This window comes from Chlamydomonas reinhardtii, chromosome 1, assembly GCF_000002595.2.
Source record: "Chlamydomonas reinhardtii strain CC-503 cw92 mt+ chromosome 1, whole genome shotgun sequence".
Taxonomy (NCBI): domain Eukaryota; kingdom Viridiplantae; phylum Chlorophyta; class Chlorophyceae; order Chlamydomonadales; family Chlamydomonadaceae; genus Chlamydomonas; species Chlamydomonas reinhardtii.
In genome coordinates this window covers 1,794,469-1,809,342 of record NC_057004.1, presented here as the reverse complement: position 1 = coordinate 1,809,342, position 14,874 = coordinate 1,794,469, and the positions used below count along the sequence as shown (strand labels likewise).

At 66.3% G+C, this 14,874-nt stretch overlaps 2 protein-coding genes across 2 annotated transcripts; one reads left to right on the top strand and one right to left on the bottom strand.

Annotated features, from left to right (window-relative positions):
• The first annotated feature begins 8 nt into the window (after positions 1 to 8).
• Positions 9 to 12,449, top strand: CHLRE_01g009700v5 (uncharacterized protein). Its single transcript, XM_043058275.1, has 26 exons — positions 9 to 410; positions 543 to 682; positions 929 to 1,142; positions 1,317 to 1,433; positions 1,809 to 1,902; positions 2,178 to 2,296; positions 2,536 to 2,694; positions 2,919 to 2,966; positions 3,171 to 3,269; positions 3,488 to 3,589; positions 3,828 to 3,956; positions 4,142 to 4,300; positions 4,526 to 4,711; positions 4,852 to 4,929; positions 5,156 to 5,317; positions 5,629 to 5,784; positions 6,095 to 6,193; positions 6,431 to 6,562; positions 6,912 to 6,995; positions 7,206 to 7,322; positions 7,501 to 7,686; positions 7,828 to 10,210; positions 10,347 to 11,030; positions 11,236 to 11,486; positions 11,682 to 11,957; positions 12,094 to 12,449. Exons 1-26 carry the CDS (start codon positions 228 to 230, stop codon positions 12,190 to 12,192), a joined length of 6,456 nt encoding a protein of 2,151 aa, XP_042928189.1. The 5' UTR covers positions 9 to 227; the 3' UTR covers positions 12,193 to 12,449.
• A 407-nt stretch (positions 12,450 to 12,856) lies between these two features.
• CHLRE_01g009676v5 (uncharacterized protein) lies at positions 12,857 to 14,828 on the bottom strand. The gene has a single exon (XM_043058274.1). It carries the CDS (start codon positions 14,799 to 14,801, stop codon positions 14,628 to 14,630), a length of 174 nt encoding a protein of 57 aa, XP_042928188.1. The 5' UTR covers positions 14,802 to 14,828; the 3' UTR covers positions 12,857 to 14,627.
• Between the last annotated feature and the right edge of the window lie 46 nt (positions 14,829 to 14,874).

Here is a 14,874-nt window from a genome sequence, read left to right as displayed (position 1 = left end):
CCAATCATCACAGTTCAAGTACTGAACGGACGCCCAAGGACAAGTCAAACCCACTCGCTGACTTGCTTGCTAGACCGCCGCTGATCAATATCTAGTTAAAGGATGTCAGATGACCATGTTAGTTATAGAAATTTAGTCTGAACTCACGCGCCGGTCGCTGCCCCGAGACATCAGGGCCGCTGGGACACTCGTTTTGTGCCCAGAGGCCCCTGGATCACTCCACAAGGATGCTGCAGCATAGAAATTTCCCCGGGACCTGGATTGTGGGGGCGAAGCAGCGACAGATACTGGGGCTATCCGACGCTTCAATTCATGACTACGCTCGTCGGAGAACTGCTCGCTCGCGGCTTGCAGTTGTTGCTGGGAAGTTCACAGTTAATGTCGCTGGGTTAAATGGAGCGAGCAGACAGGTAAGCTCCCAGCTCCCGTCCACGACACGGTGCTGCGGGCCCCCTTCAGCGCCTCACCATGCACCGGACACGCCCTGAGGCTTGAAAACTGCTGCTGGCCCCTCGCTGTCCCACGGACTTCTCACCATCCAGGCAATCCAGACCATTCCTGCACCTCAGCCAGTTCTGACCCCGACGCCCTTCCTGGGCGGCATGCTGCCTTACCTGGCGGGAGGCATGCTTGCGCTGACCGGAGCTGCGGCGCTTGTTAAGGGCGTGCTGGACCGGCGCAGGTGCGCATCCAAGCATTTCTGGGCATAGACACCCACAGCGCCGGGAATATCATCTGAAAAGGCCGCGCAGCAACTGTGGCAGCTAAGTGCGCGCCACCAGAGGGCGTCGGAAACCCATCCCAGGGTTGGGTCAGGTCTTGGGGCTGGGAAACGGCACAGGGTGCGGGACAGCACCCGGCCAACATCGCTATAGAAGCTGCCACCGTGCGCTCCAAGCATTGTGCTGTATGTGATGTGCCATTGCAGGGCCAGCGAGGCGGGTGCCGGCAAGCCGGCTGAGTCTGCGGACGCCGCTCTGGCCACCGCCTCAGCCGCCGCTGCGGAGCTCAAGCAGATGAGCAGCAAGGTGCAGGAGGCGGCGGCAACGGCGCAGAGCATCCAGGAGCGCGTGACGGAGGAAGCCGCGGCGGCGGCGCAGCGGCAGCAGCAGCTAGAGCAGGAGCAGGCGCGGGCCGCCCAGGTGAGGGGTTGCCGCAGGCAGCTCCTGTCGGGGGAGTGGGGTACGTGTCTGTAACACACGTGGTGGCACGGCCCGTGCAGCCTCCCGTAGCCGTGGCACTGTGGGTGTGGCATGATTTCACGCATGTGCGGTTGTGCGGCTGCGCCGCATTGTCCGCCCTCGTGTGTCCCGCAGGCGGCCGAGGAGCTGCAGGCGGAGATCCGCGCCAAGGAGCGGGAGCTGCAGCAGCTGCGGGTGGCGTCGCCGGCAGCGGCAGCCGCGGTGGAGGCGGGGGCGCGGCAGGAGCTCAAGGTCGGCTGGGGGTGGAGGGGGGGGGGCGGCAGGAGCTCAAGGTCGGCGGGGGGTGGAGGGGCGTTGCTTTGACCGTTACTACCGGTATGGAACTGTCCCAGGACAATTAGGAGGCGCAAGGACTCGGTACATGGGGGAGGGGTCAGGTCACTTAGGTGCCCTCGCCTGCCGACATGGGGAGGCGCACGACGGCGGGCGTTACTTTTACCGTTACCAGGCGCATGTTCGGAGCACTACCGTAGGCGACGCTGGGACGCAGCGCCTGGGAAGGGGCGTGATGCCCGCGCCCGGCGCCGTGTGCGTGGGCTGAGGTCAGTGGAGGTGGCCTAGGAGCGGGGCGCAGGACCCAAGGCCTCCCGCCTCCGCTCCACACAGGAGTCCCAACGCAAGTCCGAGCTGCTGGAGGCGATGGTGGGCGCGCTGCGAGAGCGGCTGAAGCGCGAGGAGGACAGGAACACCGTGCTGGCAGGTGCGTGTGGCAGGCTACGCGCATGTACCGATAGACGCACAAGCTGGTTGGAGGTGGGGCTGGGGGCAGCAATAAACGGCCGGTGCCAGCCCCCACGCCCATGCCACATAGCCATTCCTGGGATCATCCGGTAATCCGCAGCCGCGGCGTGCAGGGCACGTGCCAGATGCGCCTGAACGGGCAGCGGGCAGTTCCTCACTTCACCGCCCTCCTTTTGCCGCGCTCCGCCCGCGTACCCGTGCCCCGCCCCTTCCTTCCTCCTTCCGCCCCCGCAGTTGAGGTGCAGGAGGGCCGTGTGGAGCTGGCACGTGCCGAGGTGGAGCGGCGCGAGCTGCTGGCGCGCGTGGACGACCTGCGGGCCGAGCTGGCGGACACGCAGGAGCAGCTGGCGGCGGTGAGCGGCAGCAGGGCGGGGAGGCGGGGTGGTGCTGGTGCGGCAGCAGCCTAAGGGAGCGGGGCGCAGGCTCCTAGGGAGCCAAAACCCGATTACCGCTGTTCCGAAACTGCCAATTGCGCCAACTTGCAAACCTGCCGTGCTTTGTGCTCGCCGCTGGATTGACGACCGAATCCACCACGTGAAATTCCTGAATCCTTCCTTTCGCCACTCTCCGCTCCCTGCTGCGCTGCGCACAGGCGCTGTCGCACGCCACGCGGCTAGAGGCGCGGGTGGCGGCGCTGGTGGTGGAGAACGCCGACCTGGAGGCGCGCGTGGGCGGGCTGGAGGCGGCGCTGGCGGGCCGGGCCGACGAAGCGGGGGCGGTGTCGGCGGCGGCGGACGAGCGCATTCGAACGGTGGGGCGCTGGAGGCGCCAATTGGACGGCCGTAATCGGGTTGCGGGGTTGGAGACTGCGGGGTGCGGCGGTAGCGGGGGCGGCAAGGGGTTGCGGGCAAAATGCTGATGTGGCGGGGGGCGACGGCGTCGTCGGTACAGGCCGCTTCGCTTCTAGTGTTGAACCCATTGCGTGTGTGGACCCCCACGTCCTGCCCTCTCCCTGCCCGCCCCTGCCTCTCGCAGCTGCAAGCCGCTGCCGATGAGGACCGCCTGGCCCTGGCTCGGCTGCAGGTGGGCGCAGCGGGGCGTGTTGCGGGCGTGGGAGATGGTGCATTCCTGGCTGCCGGTGGCTGCAGCCGACACGCGCCTCCAATGGCTGGCACCTCAGTCTTGAATGCTCAAGATAGCTTCTACAGCCCAGTCGACAACTCAGGCCCAAGTCCTAATGTGCGGCTCGTTTGCTGCCGGCCGATGATGATTTAATGGCTCGTGCAGGGAAAGCTAGCGGAGCGAGAGGCGCAGCTGCAGTCGGCGTCAGAGACCGAGGCGGAGTTGCAGCAGGCGGTTGAGGCAGCCAAGGCGGCGGCGCAAGAGGTGCGATCGCGCGCGCATGGGCAGGGTGCTTGCTAGTTGTTGGCGCCGTGATGGCTGGAGGCGGCAGCGTATCCCGCGTCGCATGCTTCGTGTCTTTGACCGACGCTTCACATGTACACATCCTTGGACTCCGATCACCCCGTCAATGTCTTGTACAACGTCAAGCCGCACCACATACACACACACGCGCGCGCCTCACGTGCCCGCCCACTGTGCAGATGGCGGCTGTGCTACGGCACCGGGACGCCGACGTGCAGTTGCTGCGGGAGCAGCTGCAGACGGCCGGTACCAGCGAGGAGCTCGCGGCGCTGAGGAAGCAGGTGGGCGGTGGGAATACCCCCGGGTGGTTGGATGGGTGGGTGGGCGGGCGGGAGCAGTACGGTGGGGCAGCCAAGGAAGGCGCGCCTCCCCGCATGCTGGGTGTGGCGAGTGGGCCTTGCAAGCGTCCGGCACGCGCCCAGCTCCGCTTCCGTACAAGTCAGCAGCCACACCGGAACGGCGCTGTGCTCCACCCGCGCCCTTTGCAAACACACACGCCCTTCCCCCTCGCCCCCGAAGCTGTCTGAGCTGCAGAAGCAGCGGGACGGGCTGCAGGCGGCGCGGCACGCAGAGCTGACGGCGCTGCGGGACCGGGTGCGGGCGGCGGAGGAGGACAACAGCCGGGACCTGAAGCAGCTCAAAGAAAAGGTGCGTGTGGGCGTGGAACTGGGTCGGCGGACTTTGACGAGACGTGCTCACGCGCTGCATCAGCTCATTGTGGTCGCGTCAGCTGCCCAGCGGGAGCCTGGGCCCGATGGCCTGGCTAACACGTCTAGACACCCGTAATCCCACGCACCATCATTATTTGGGCCCGGTTTCCTTTGCGGTCGCAGCTGGCGGAGGCGGAGGCGGAGCGGGACGCCCAGGTGGCCAACCTGCGCGCGGCGCTGGAGGAGACGGCGCGGCAGGCGGCGGCGCTGAGCGATGCCAGCCGGGAGGAGGGGCGCGCGGAGGCGGAGGAGGAGCTAGAGGAGCTGCGGGGGCAGCTGCAGGTGCGCGTGTGCGCGTGTGTGGTTGTGCTGGGTGTGCAGCGTGTGCAGCGTGTGGGGATTGCACGCAAGTGTGTGGGGCGGCGCGGGGAGGCAGCTGGTGGTGCTGCGGGGTGGCTGAGTGTCCGTGGCGTGTCATTGCTGCACGGGCTGCTGCTGGAGCTACTGGCACTGAAGTGCACTCACGTGCGCCCTGTCACCCAAGCTAACTACCACGACCGCCAACAGGAGGCGAAGCTCAAGGCGGAGCAGGCCTCTGCCCGGCGCGTGGCGGAGGTGTCTGAGCTGCGCTCCAGCCTGGAGGTGTCGCTGAGGGAGGCGCGTGGCGAGGCGCTGGCGGCGCGGGAGGCGCTGGCGGCGGTGAAGCAGCAGCTGGACGGACTGCTCAGTGAGGAGTGGGTGGAGGCCTTGGAGGTGAGGATCCGTGTTACATGCTGCAAATGACTGGCCGGCGTGAGCTTTCGGTGGAGCGCAACCAATCACACACGCCTCGGCAATCCATATCGCACGCCACTGCCCGCTGCTTACACGCCCTGCACCGTGTGGCGGCGCAGGAGGAGCTGCGTCAGTCGGTGCAGCCCGGCTACACGCCCGTGGCCAAGCCGCTGCCCCTCAGCCCCGAGCTGACAGAGGTGAGCTCGCGTCCCCGCGCCGCTACTTGGTTGGTTCCGGATAGCGGCACACCGCCGTACTGAGTGAAAGCAACGTCACTTGCTGGTGCCTGACCGGAACTGCAAACCTACATCCCCCCCCCGCACACACACACACAACCCTGAGCGCTGCGCGTCACGCCTCTCACCCGCTAAACGCCATGCCTCGCCTTCCCCCTTCATACCACTGACTGCACCCGTTCCCCAGGCCATGAAGAGTCTGGAGGCTCGCGAGTCACGGCTGCAGGAGCAGCTGGAGTCGCTGCAGCGCGAGCTGGCGGAGCTGCAGTCGGCGGCGGTGGCGCGGCTGGGGCCTGCGCTGGTGGCGCGGGCGCAGGAGCTGGAGGGCGCCGCCGCCAAGTGCCGCCAGGTGTGGCTGGGTGCAGTTCTTGGGGGTCTTGGGATGATGGGCGGGCCTGGGCCGGGAAGTCGGGGGCTTCCGGGCATACCGTAAGTTCCGTAACTGTAATGGCAGTGAGGGGGCCTGGAATGGTTGGGGCCATTATGGACAAGCACAGGCGGTTCTTGGCAACATGGTTCCATCTTTGCAGAACTGCCCTCATACATGGCCACACCCACTTCACCAGACTAGCCTCAACATCACTCCTCCTCAACGCCAGACATCCATGCCGCCCCCCACAACATCCTCTGCACCGCTGCTTCCGCCGCTTCCGCCGTCAGGTCATGCGCGCGCGCGAGGCTGTGAAGGACGAGCCGGGTATGACGCGGGTGGTGCAGCAGCTGGCGGCGCTCACGTCGGAGCTGGGCTCGTTGTACCGCACCGTCATGACGCCGGAGCAGCGCAGCCGGGAGCGCGCCGTGCGGGCAGAGCTGCAGGTGCGCGGGCGTGGGAGTGAAGGTGTTTCATCATTACCAGCAAGCAACAGACGACACGTGGGCGCAGGGCAGGACAAGTTGGGCCTCTATGGGGGCATGGGCATGGGATGTGTGTCCGTCTGTCCCTCTGTCCGTCCATCCGTTGGAGTACTGGTTCTGTACTGGAGAAAGGGTGCTGGGTAGCAGCGTTGGGTGTCGCCTGCGGCTGCGGCGGCATTGCCGGCCGCTTCGTCGGTTCTCATATCCTGCGGCGATGGATCTCACGTCCTGCGCCCGGGTGTTTTGTTGCTGATTCTTGCACTGGTGACAGGACCGGGAGACGGAGATGCGGGGCGTGGTGGAGCAGCGCATAAAGCTCGAGCAGCAGCGCGAGCTGGAGGAGGCGGACGCGGAGGAAAAGCGCAAGAAGGTGCGTGGCGGTGCCGGGTTCGGTGCTTACTGTGTAAGCGCGACACGGGTTGTTAACATTCGGCGTAGCGCAAGTAGATTGGGTGCCGGCTACACGCCCCGACAAGCACACGACCGCTAATATTTGATGAGGGTGTGGCGCGTGCGGCTGCCCGGCCTCGCCTTCGTTGCGCAGCAAGCACAGCATGACAGAAGTGTGTTAATGTGTGCGGCGTGCGGTGTGTGTGCGCGTGTGCAGGCCAAGGCCGCGGCTCACGGCCCCGGGCAGGACGCGCTGCGGCAGCTGGTGCAGGGCCGGGTGCGGCAGCTGCTGCGGGAGCGGGAGGCGCAGATGCAGCAGCAGGCCAGGGCGCGGGAGGCGCAGCTGCAGGTGCGGGGTCGCCGGGGGCGGACGGGTCTAGGACGAGGGCACGGGTTCTGCTGGCGTGCCGCAGTGCGTGTGGCGTGGGGTTGGCGGACGGGCCGAGCGCGGCTGCGTGGCTCTCGGGTTCGATTTGGCCGTTGAGCTGCCAGCGTCTGCCCACCACTCGGCATGAACGGTGGAGGCACCCAATGCAGGTTACCCGAATCACATGTTCCCCCGCCCATTTCACGCGCGCGCACACACACATACACGCACGCACACACACACACACACACACACACACACACACACACACACACACACACACACACACACACGCACACACACACACACACACACACACACACACACACAGGCCCAGCTGGATGCCGTCATGGTCAACAGCAGCGACGCCCAGCGCCGTGAGCTCAAGGTCTCGCAGGAAGCGGTGGCGGCGCAGGTGCGTGCGCGCGGGGTGCGAGCGCCGGCGTGCAGTATGTGGCGTGCATGCGCGTTCCGTTGGGGCGCGAAGGGGAGCGCATTGTCTGGCGCACACTTCTCCATGCACAGTGTACATCCATTACACAGAGGCCCACATGCGCGCACGCGTCGACCCCTTCCCCTCAATCTTGCTTTCCCAACACCCACGCGCGTGCTGGCGACCCTGTAGGTCCGGCACCTGGAGACGTCCTGGAAGGCTCAGCTGGAGGCGAGCAACCGGGCGCTGCAGGAGGCTGCGGCGGACAAGAACAGGCTGGCGGCGGAGGCGACTTTGTCCACGACGCAGGTGCGGCCAGTGATATTGAGGCGGCTCAGCGCGGTGCAGAGTTGGCGTGCGGGGTGTATTATAGGCCCTTCTGTTTGGTGTCTAGTGTGCGCTCGTACGCTTGCTCCTGACCGTCGCCACCACCAACGGCGATGCCGCAAACTGCGCACGCAATAATGCGCTTTCTTGAACCCCGCAGGTCCGGCAGCAGCTGTCGGAGCTGGACTCGCTGCGGTCGGAGCTGTCGGCGGCGCAGTCGGCGGTGGCGGCGCTGCGGCGCGCGGCCGAGAGCTCCAAACAGGCGGCGGCGCAGCAGAGCGCGGGCGCGGCGTCCGAGGTGTCCCAACTCAAGGCGCAGGTGGCGAGGCTGGAGCAGGCGCTGCAGGTGAGTGTTCGTGGGCTGTCACGCACAACCGTTTTGGCTTGTGAGCCCGTGTTGCGAATACCTGCCATGGGGCGGCGCCGCCGTGCTGTTTTTTTGTTGGGCGTGTCTGGCTGACGTGCTGCTTTGGCACACGCCCTGCAGGAGCGCGAGCGGCAGTACGCCGCCACGCAGCCGCGGCAGTCGCCGCCCACCACCTCCTTCGTCGCGAACCCGGCGGCGGCGGCCGCGGGGCCGCTGCGGCCCCCAGCCAACGCCCCACTGACGCCGCTGCGCACCGCGCCGCCGGTGCCTCCTGCGCCGCGCCCAACACAACAGGCGCAGCCACAGGCGCCGCGCGCGGTGTCGCAAGCGCCTCCAATGCCTCCAGGGCCGCCTCGCCCAGTGCAGCAGCAGGCACCGCCACAGCGACCTCCGCCTCCGCCCGTGCAGCGCCCGCCTCCCGCACGCCCCACGCCCACAGCTGCCACGCAGCTGCCCACGCCGCCCTCGCTCCCGCGGAGGCCGATGCCGCCAACCTCAACGCCGATGCCGCAGCAGCAAGCAGGCAGTTCGGGACCGCGGCCGGCCCCTTCTACTCAGCCCGCAGCAGCCACACCCAAGCCTCGCCCGCCGCAGCCACCGCCACCGCAACTGCAGTCGCAGCAGCAGGCTGCATCGGGCGGCGATTTCGCGCCCGGCAGCGCCAACAGCAACGGCGCCAGCCACAAACCAATCACGCCCCTGCGCTCCGACTGGCCCAGCCAATACGCTGCTACCGCCCCCGGCAGCGGCGGCAGTAGCAGCGGCATGGGCTCGGGCAGCGACGCCGCGGCGGCAGTGGGCGCTTTGGGCTCTGCCATTGCGGCGGCAGCGGCGCAGGTGGCGGCTGGGGCGTCTGCTACTCCTGGTGCTGCTGGCGGGCTGGTGGGTGGCGCGGGCAGCAGCCCTGGACTGGTTGGGGCCGTGACGCAGACACTCGCGGAGGTGGCGAGCGCTGTGGCGGGCGAAGTGGCAGTAGGTCTGGTGGGCGCGATTGCGGCTGCGGCGGGGCCTCCCGCGCAGGCGCCATCAGGGGGTGCCTCCTCGTCTTTTGGGGCGAGCAGCCCTCCTGCTCCTGCTGGCACCAACGGCGCCCCTGACTCGGCGCGGCCTCGCCAGCAGCCGCAGCAGCAGCAGCCGACGTCCCGTGGCGTCACCTCCGCGGCGGCGTGGGGACAGAAGCCACCGGCGCCACCTGAGGCCACGGCGCCCACTGGTGCCACCCCTCCAATCGCTTCTACCAGCGCCACAAGCGCTTCTGTTGCTGGCGGCGCCGGCTTCAGCGGGCAGGCGGACGGCGACGGTGGCGACGTGCGGACCATCTGGTCCAAAATCCTGACCAGCCCCAAAGATGTACCGCCGCCGCAGCCCTCCTCGCCCTCCTGGCCGCCGCCGCAGCCACCACAGCCGCCACAGCCGGGCCCGGACCTGCCGCAAATTCAGCTCCGCCCCGAATTTTCCAAGCCTGGCGCGGCGGCAGCTCCGGCGGCTCCTGTCGCGCCCTCTGCGCCCAGCAGCGGCGATGTCGGCGCCAGTGGAAGCAGCAACGGGGCTGCTGAAGCAGACCCCTGGGCGCGCTCCTCCGCGCCCAAGAGCAGTACCAGCAGCAGCAGCAGCTCAACCGCAGGGCGGCCAGCCCCGGGGCCCTCCGTGTCGCCGCCGCCCTCCACGTCCACCTTCGCACAAGCACCCGGAGGCAGCTCTGACGCCGCAATCCTCAACACCATCGCGGACCTGAAATCCGCCACAGCGCGTCTGGACCAGCAGGCATCTGCTGCTGCGAAGCAACCGCCGCCGCAACTGCCGCCGCCGCAGGCGGCTCCGCAGCAAGAGCAGCAGTGGCAGCAGCCTCTGACGCCGCTGGCGGCGGCGCCGCCACAGAGCGCCTATCTGAGCGACTTCCGGAGGCCGTTACCGCCGCAGCATCCCGCCTCTGACGCCGCCTCGCCGGCCTCCGCCGGCGACGACGACGACGATGATGGCTACATCGACAACGGCGCGCCCACGCCCAGCAGCAGCAGCAGCACTTCTAGCAGTAGCGCTAGCAGCGGGGGCGGCGCGGGTGCTCGCCGCGCGCCGCCAGCAGTGCCGGTGGTGGAGACCTGGAAGCAGCGGACAACCGGAATGCCGCTCATGCAGCAACCTTCATCGGCGGCTGCGCCGCCGTCGGCCAAGCCGCCGCAGCCCAGCCCGCCGCCGGTGGTGCCTCCCAAGGGGTCGCGACAGGAGCCGTTGCTGCCACAGGCACAGGCACCGCCAGGCAAGGTTCCGGAGCCGCCGCCGCTGACGCCGTCGCGGCCGGCTGCGGTCCCGTCCTCCTCCTCCGCTGCTGCTGACGCCGCGCAGCAGCCAGTCAGGTCGCCTTCGCCACAGCGGCCGGCCCCGGCAAAGCCGGCCGCGCCCAAGCGCCCTTCAGCTGCAGAGGCAGCGATGGCGGCTGCCGCCAACGCGCCGGCTGTAGCGAAGCGCGCCGCCGCGGCCATGCCGCCACCCGCCAAGGCCCCTGGTGGGTGCATTGTTGCTGCAATTAGATGGTGACATCCTGTACTGAACTCGTGCGTCACGCTCTGTTCGTGGTGATTGTCACGTCCAAAGTCATGTTGCCCTAAAGCTGCCCCTGCCGCTCACCTGTGATCCTGCAGCCGGCTTCAGCACCCCGCCCATCTCTGAATGGGGCAGGCCCAAGCCAGCGCCCGAGGGCCAGGACACCGCCGCCGTCCCTGCAGGCGCTGCAATCGCTGCAGCCGCCGCTCCCAGCGGCAGCACAGCCGCGGCCACGTCAGCAGCAACCAGTAGCAGTGGTAGTGGCGCCGCCGCTGCGGGCAGCGCTCCCGTCTCCCCCGTCGACAGCGCCTTCCTGTCTCAGGACGAGCTGGGTGCAGAGATTGCAGCCATCACCCAATCCATCGTACAGCGCGCGGGCGCCCGCGGCGTGGACATCACGCGACCGGGCACAGCCGCCGCCAAGGTGCCTTTACCCGCGGCAGCGGGCCCCACCACCACCACGCCCGGACCGCTCGCCGTGGTGCCGTCCGCGGCGGCCGCCGCTTCCCGCCGCCTGCAGCTGTCCGTGTCTGGCTATGTGCTGCCGCAGCTGGGCAAGGAGAACGGCAGCGAGGACGCCTGGTTCAGCGTGACGCCGCTGGGCGGCACCGCCACCAACGGCGTGGTGTCTGCGGGCGCGCAGCCGGCGGGCACGGTGTCGGCGCTGGGCGTGGCGGACGGCGTGGGCGGCTGGGCGCAGGCCAATGTGGACCCGGGGCAGTACAGCCGCGAGATGATGGCGGCGGTGGCGCGCGCGGTGGAGGGCAAGACCAGCGTGTCAGGTGCGAGCGGCTGCTACGCGAAAGCGGCGACCGGCACCTTGCTTGTCCCCGCTCGTTTGGCGGCCTTGGTCTTGCCTACCGTGCTTGTCTGTTTGCACGTTGCGTGTCCCCAAAGCGCCATCATGTTGCTCAAGGTTCACTGCTCGCCACCGCATGCTCCATCCCATGCCGCTGTGCCTCCGGCCCCCTTGGTCCCCGGACGCAGACCCGCGTGACCTGCTGGCGGCGGCTCAGTCGGCCGTTCGCACCGTGGGCAGCAGCACTGCATGTTTCGCGGTGCTGGACGGCAGTCGCGCGCTGCTGTCCATCGCCAACCTGGGCGACAGCGGCTGCCGCGTGGTGCGGCGCGGCGCGCTGGTGCTGGCCACCAGCCCGCAGGAGCACACCTTCAACATGCCCTACCAGCTGGCGCACCCTGACAACCTGCCCGACACGGACACAGCCGAGGACGCGCAGGTGTGCGGGCCGGGGTTAACGGGGCTACACGTGGTGTGCCGGGCTGGCGTTATTCTGGCGGACAACAGCGGCGGACGGCCCCACGTGCCGCAATACCTGCGGTGTGCCCGACACGGAGCTTCCGCCCCAACCCCCGTGCGTGCCGTCCTCACAAGTGCGCCTCTTGTGTACGACGGCACCGTACGTACGGTGCAGGTGTACCAGCTGGCGCTGGAGCCGGGTGACGTCATCATCATGGGCACGGACGGGCTGTACGACAACATGTGGGACGAGCAGATCGTGGCGCTTGCCACCGGCGCCGTCACCGCCCTGGGGCCCGCGCTGGGCGTGACGGCGGGCATGGCGGCGGCCGCCACCGCGCAGCCGGCGGCTCAGCAGCTGGCGGCCACGCTGGCCAACACGGCGTTCCGGCACGCGCAGGACCCGTCCTTCCGCTCGCCCTGGGCCGTGGAGCTGGCGAATCAGCCCGACGTGAGTAGGGGCGCCGCCGCGTTAGTTGTGCACACACGGGGCGGGTTAGCTTCCGTAGCTTACTTGATGTTGAGGTCTGACCTGACCCGGCTCCCTGCCCCACCTGCACTCTCCTGCTCTGTACACGTGCACACAGGCCACGTGGCTGCAGCGTCTGTTCCCGCGCGGCGGCAAGATGGATGACATCACAGTGGTGGTGGCGGTGGTGACGTTGGCAACAGTGTACCAAGAGTAGGATTCATGCTAGCAGGTCACACAGCATCGTCGTGAACTGGGTAGTTAGTGTTGCATGCTTGTCAACTGGAGAGGGTGCTATGAACAGGTCTGGTCGCAGGGAGTGTCAGCGCGGAGAGAGGCCATCCAGAGATGGAGAGCGTAGTATGCGCCAGCACCGCGCATGTGGCAGCAGAGAGGGTGCGGGACCTTGTAGGTGCATTATGCACCACGCACTGGCCTGGATGCGGAACTGCAAGACTGTAATGGAGGTTGTGCCTTGCCCGCGTCCATGGTCCTGTTTGCTACGCGCTGAGGTTGGTTGGCCGCGAACTCTCCTTCCGCGACGGGCGGTGCAGCGTGTCTGCGTGTGTCGTTCCATACTTCCATGTCCCCCCGTGGCCCCGTCCCCGCGTCCCGTGTCCGTCGTCCCGGCGCAGTTTTTCAGAGGCTCTCCTTGGCCGGCTGACTCAATGACTGCTCACTCAGGCTGGCCTGGCTCACTTGGCCAAAAGCGACGGAGTGAAGGACTGAAGGCAGGCGGGACAGCCCTGGCTTTGCACCATTCACCTGCGGCCCTGGGCCTTGATGGCCCTAATTGGCCTCTGAAGCTTTGCACAGTCTGACCCACCCTTCCTCGTCCCTTCTTGTGCCGTAATCCCAATCCCATCAACGTCGTGGCCCACACTGCTTTATTGTTACAGACGGTTGCATGCGCCTCGCCTTCTCGCGGGCTATGCCACCTTGTTCATTACGATGCAGGCGGCCGCGTGTTGTCCCTCTCGCGCCACCATGGTTATATGTGTGTGGCCGCGGCCCGCAGTCGTGTGAGCATTTAGGATCGGGCCGGCATACCGGCATTAACCGCCATCGAACTTGTCCTGGCCTGCTGCAAGTTTGCAGTAATGAATTCATCTACCAATTGATTGATAGTAGAAAGGGTAACGGGCTGCAGACTGCACCACCGCCAGGCCCTGACCCCATCTAGGCGTTCCTGTACAAACGCATGCACGGCTATGCACCTGCAACTTTACTGGCGCGCTACAAGAGGCAAACAGGAATCACGTGCCATACACCTGAGGTAAGTTCCAACCCCTTCAGAACAAGAGAGGCGCACACACTGGAATCTCAAACAGCGTCCATCCGAAACCCGTGAAGCCAGCCGCGTCCATCTGCTTTGCCCCTTTTGGAGTCTCTACTTCTTTATTGGAACCAGCGAAACCTTCAGATGGACAGGGCTCAGCCCTACAGAATGGAGCCACAAGCGCATATACCGACGAATTCCACGCACACATCCTGTTCAAACACTTAGGATCGCAGGAACGTACAAACCGCAACCTAACAGCTTAAAACGATGGCACCCGGGGTAATCCGTCCCATGCCCAGAACGTCCAACTCAACCCAAAACAAAGTAAGCAAACTAAGCTTTACTCGGCACAAAGATCCCAGAAAGTCACCAACGCCGCTGACCCAACGCGGCGCAAAAAAAACACGGTTCTAAGGAAAAGGTAAGGAGTAATCTTCTCGAATCCTCGGCTTCTCACGATCCTCCTTATCCATAGCCATCCTCTTCTTTCGCCGCATGCAGCATGCACAAGCGCAGCCTTCGCAACCTTTCCAGGCGTCCTGGGCAACGGCTGTGGGTTGTAGCACCCCTTTACCGATCCCAGCGCCGCCGCCGCACACCAGCCGCCTTAGCGACATCCCCTCCAATTCTTGAGCGCCTGCACCCTTAGCCGCCACATCCACATGCTCCATTGCATCCACTGAAACCCACATCATACGGTTCTGCGCACTCAGGTATTCCCACCCCTCTACACCTGTGGCACTTTCTCGGGCCTTCCGCCAATCCGCCTGCCCTGTCAACCCTACCCTGCCCTGATTTGCGTGCCTTCCACCCACCAACGTCCTGCAAATTATACCCCATACCACAGCCATGCTGCTCCACCACACAAACACCAATCATCCCGTGGCTTGCTGCTTGTTCTCCTGTACACTATTTCCTGCGGCCCCGACGCAATGCGATACGTTGCACTTCCGAAACCCTAAATTACCGGTGCTGCCTTACGCGCGACACCACGGTGCCTTTCCTCATCAAGCGAAACCCAGGTCGGCACACACTTGCACACATCTTTGAGAATGCATCGTTCCACCAGTCCTGGCGTTGCGCTCATCTGCGTCCTCGGCCTCGCGCAAACACACACAGAGTCCTGCAGCGCTCCCGAGCCGAGCCCAGCCTCATCGCCCGCCTCACATGGCATGCGCCAACCCGGGCCAGGTCATCTCATGAGTGGACCCTGGCCCGCTGTCCGCCACTCCTTGCTCTCCTCATCAATAGACGTCGCGCATTGTGCATGTGTCCAGGCAGCATGAATATCAATGTGCGTGCAAGCGATGCAATGGGTGTGCAGCAGGTGCTTGGTTACTGGACGCCCCACACTGGCACTGGGTCCAAGTCTATTGCATCAGTCCATGCTTACGTCCTGAAGAATGGTTGCGGCATGCAAAACGCATCACGAAGCGCACAGTAGATAGAATGATGTGTGGCACCCCAATGCTCTGCAACCGCCGCGCATTCTGCATGGCTGCGACCGAGGTGACAGACCACCTTAAAAACCTCGTTATGAGCATGCACCATCTGTGCCACGAAAATGGAACTCTCTTTGGTTGTGCCCCTGTAATACCTACCCCGCGCTTACCACCC

What these genes read in the sequence shown, in the direction of transcription:
- CHLRE_01g009676v5 (XM_043058274.1), bottom strand. Translation starts at nt 14,801, where the DNA reads ATGCTCATAACGAGGTTTTTAAGGTGGTCTGTCACCTCGGTCGCAGCC.
- CHLRE_01g009700v5 (XM_043058275.1), top strand. Translation starts at nt 228, where the DNA reads ATGCTGCAGCATAGAAATTTCCCCGGGACCTGGATTGTGGGGGCGAAG. An exon ending in GGCGTGCTGGACCGGCGCAG is followed by an intron (nt 683 to 928) that starts GTGCGCATCCAA and finishes GTGCCATTGCAG; the next exon opens with GGCCAGCGAGGCGGGTGCCG. An exon ending in CCGCCGCCAAGTGCCGCCAG is followed by an intron (nt 5,318 to 5,628) that starts GTGTGGCTGGGT and finishes TTCCGCCGTCAG; the next exon opens with GTCATGCGCGCGCGCGAGGC.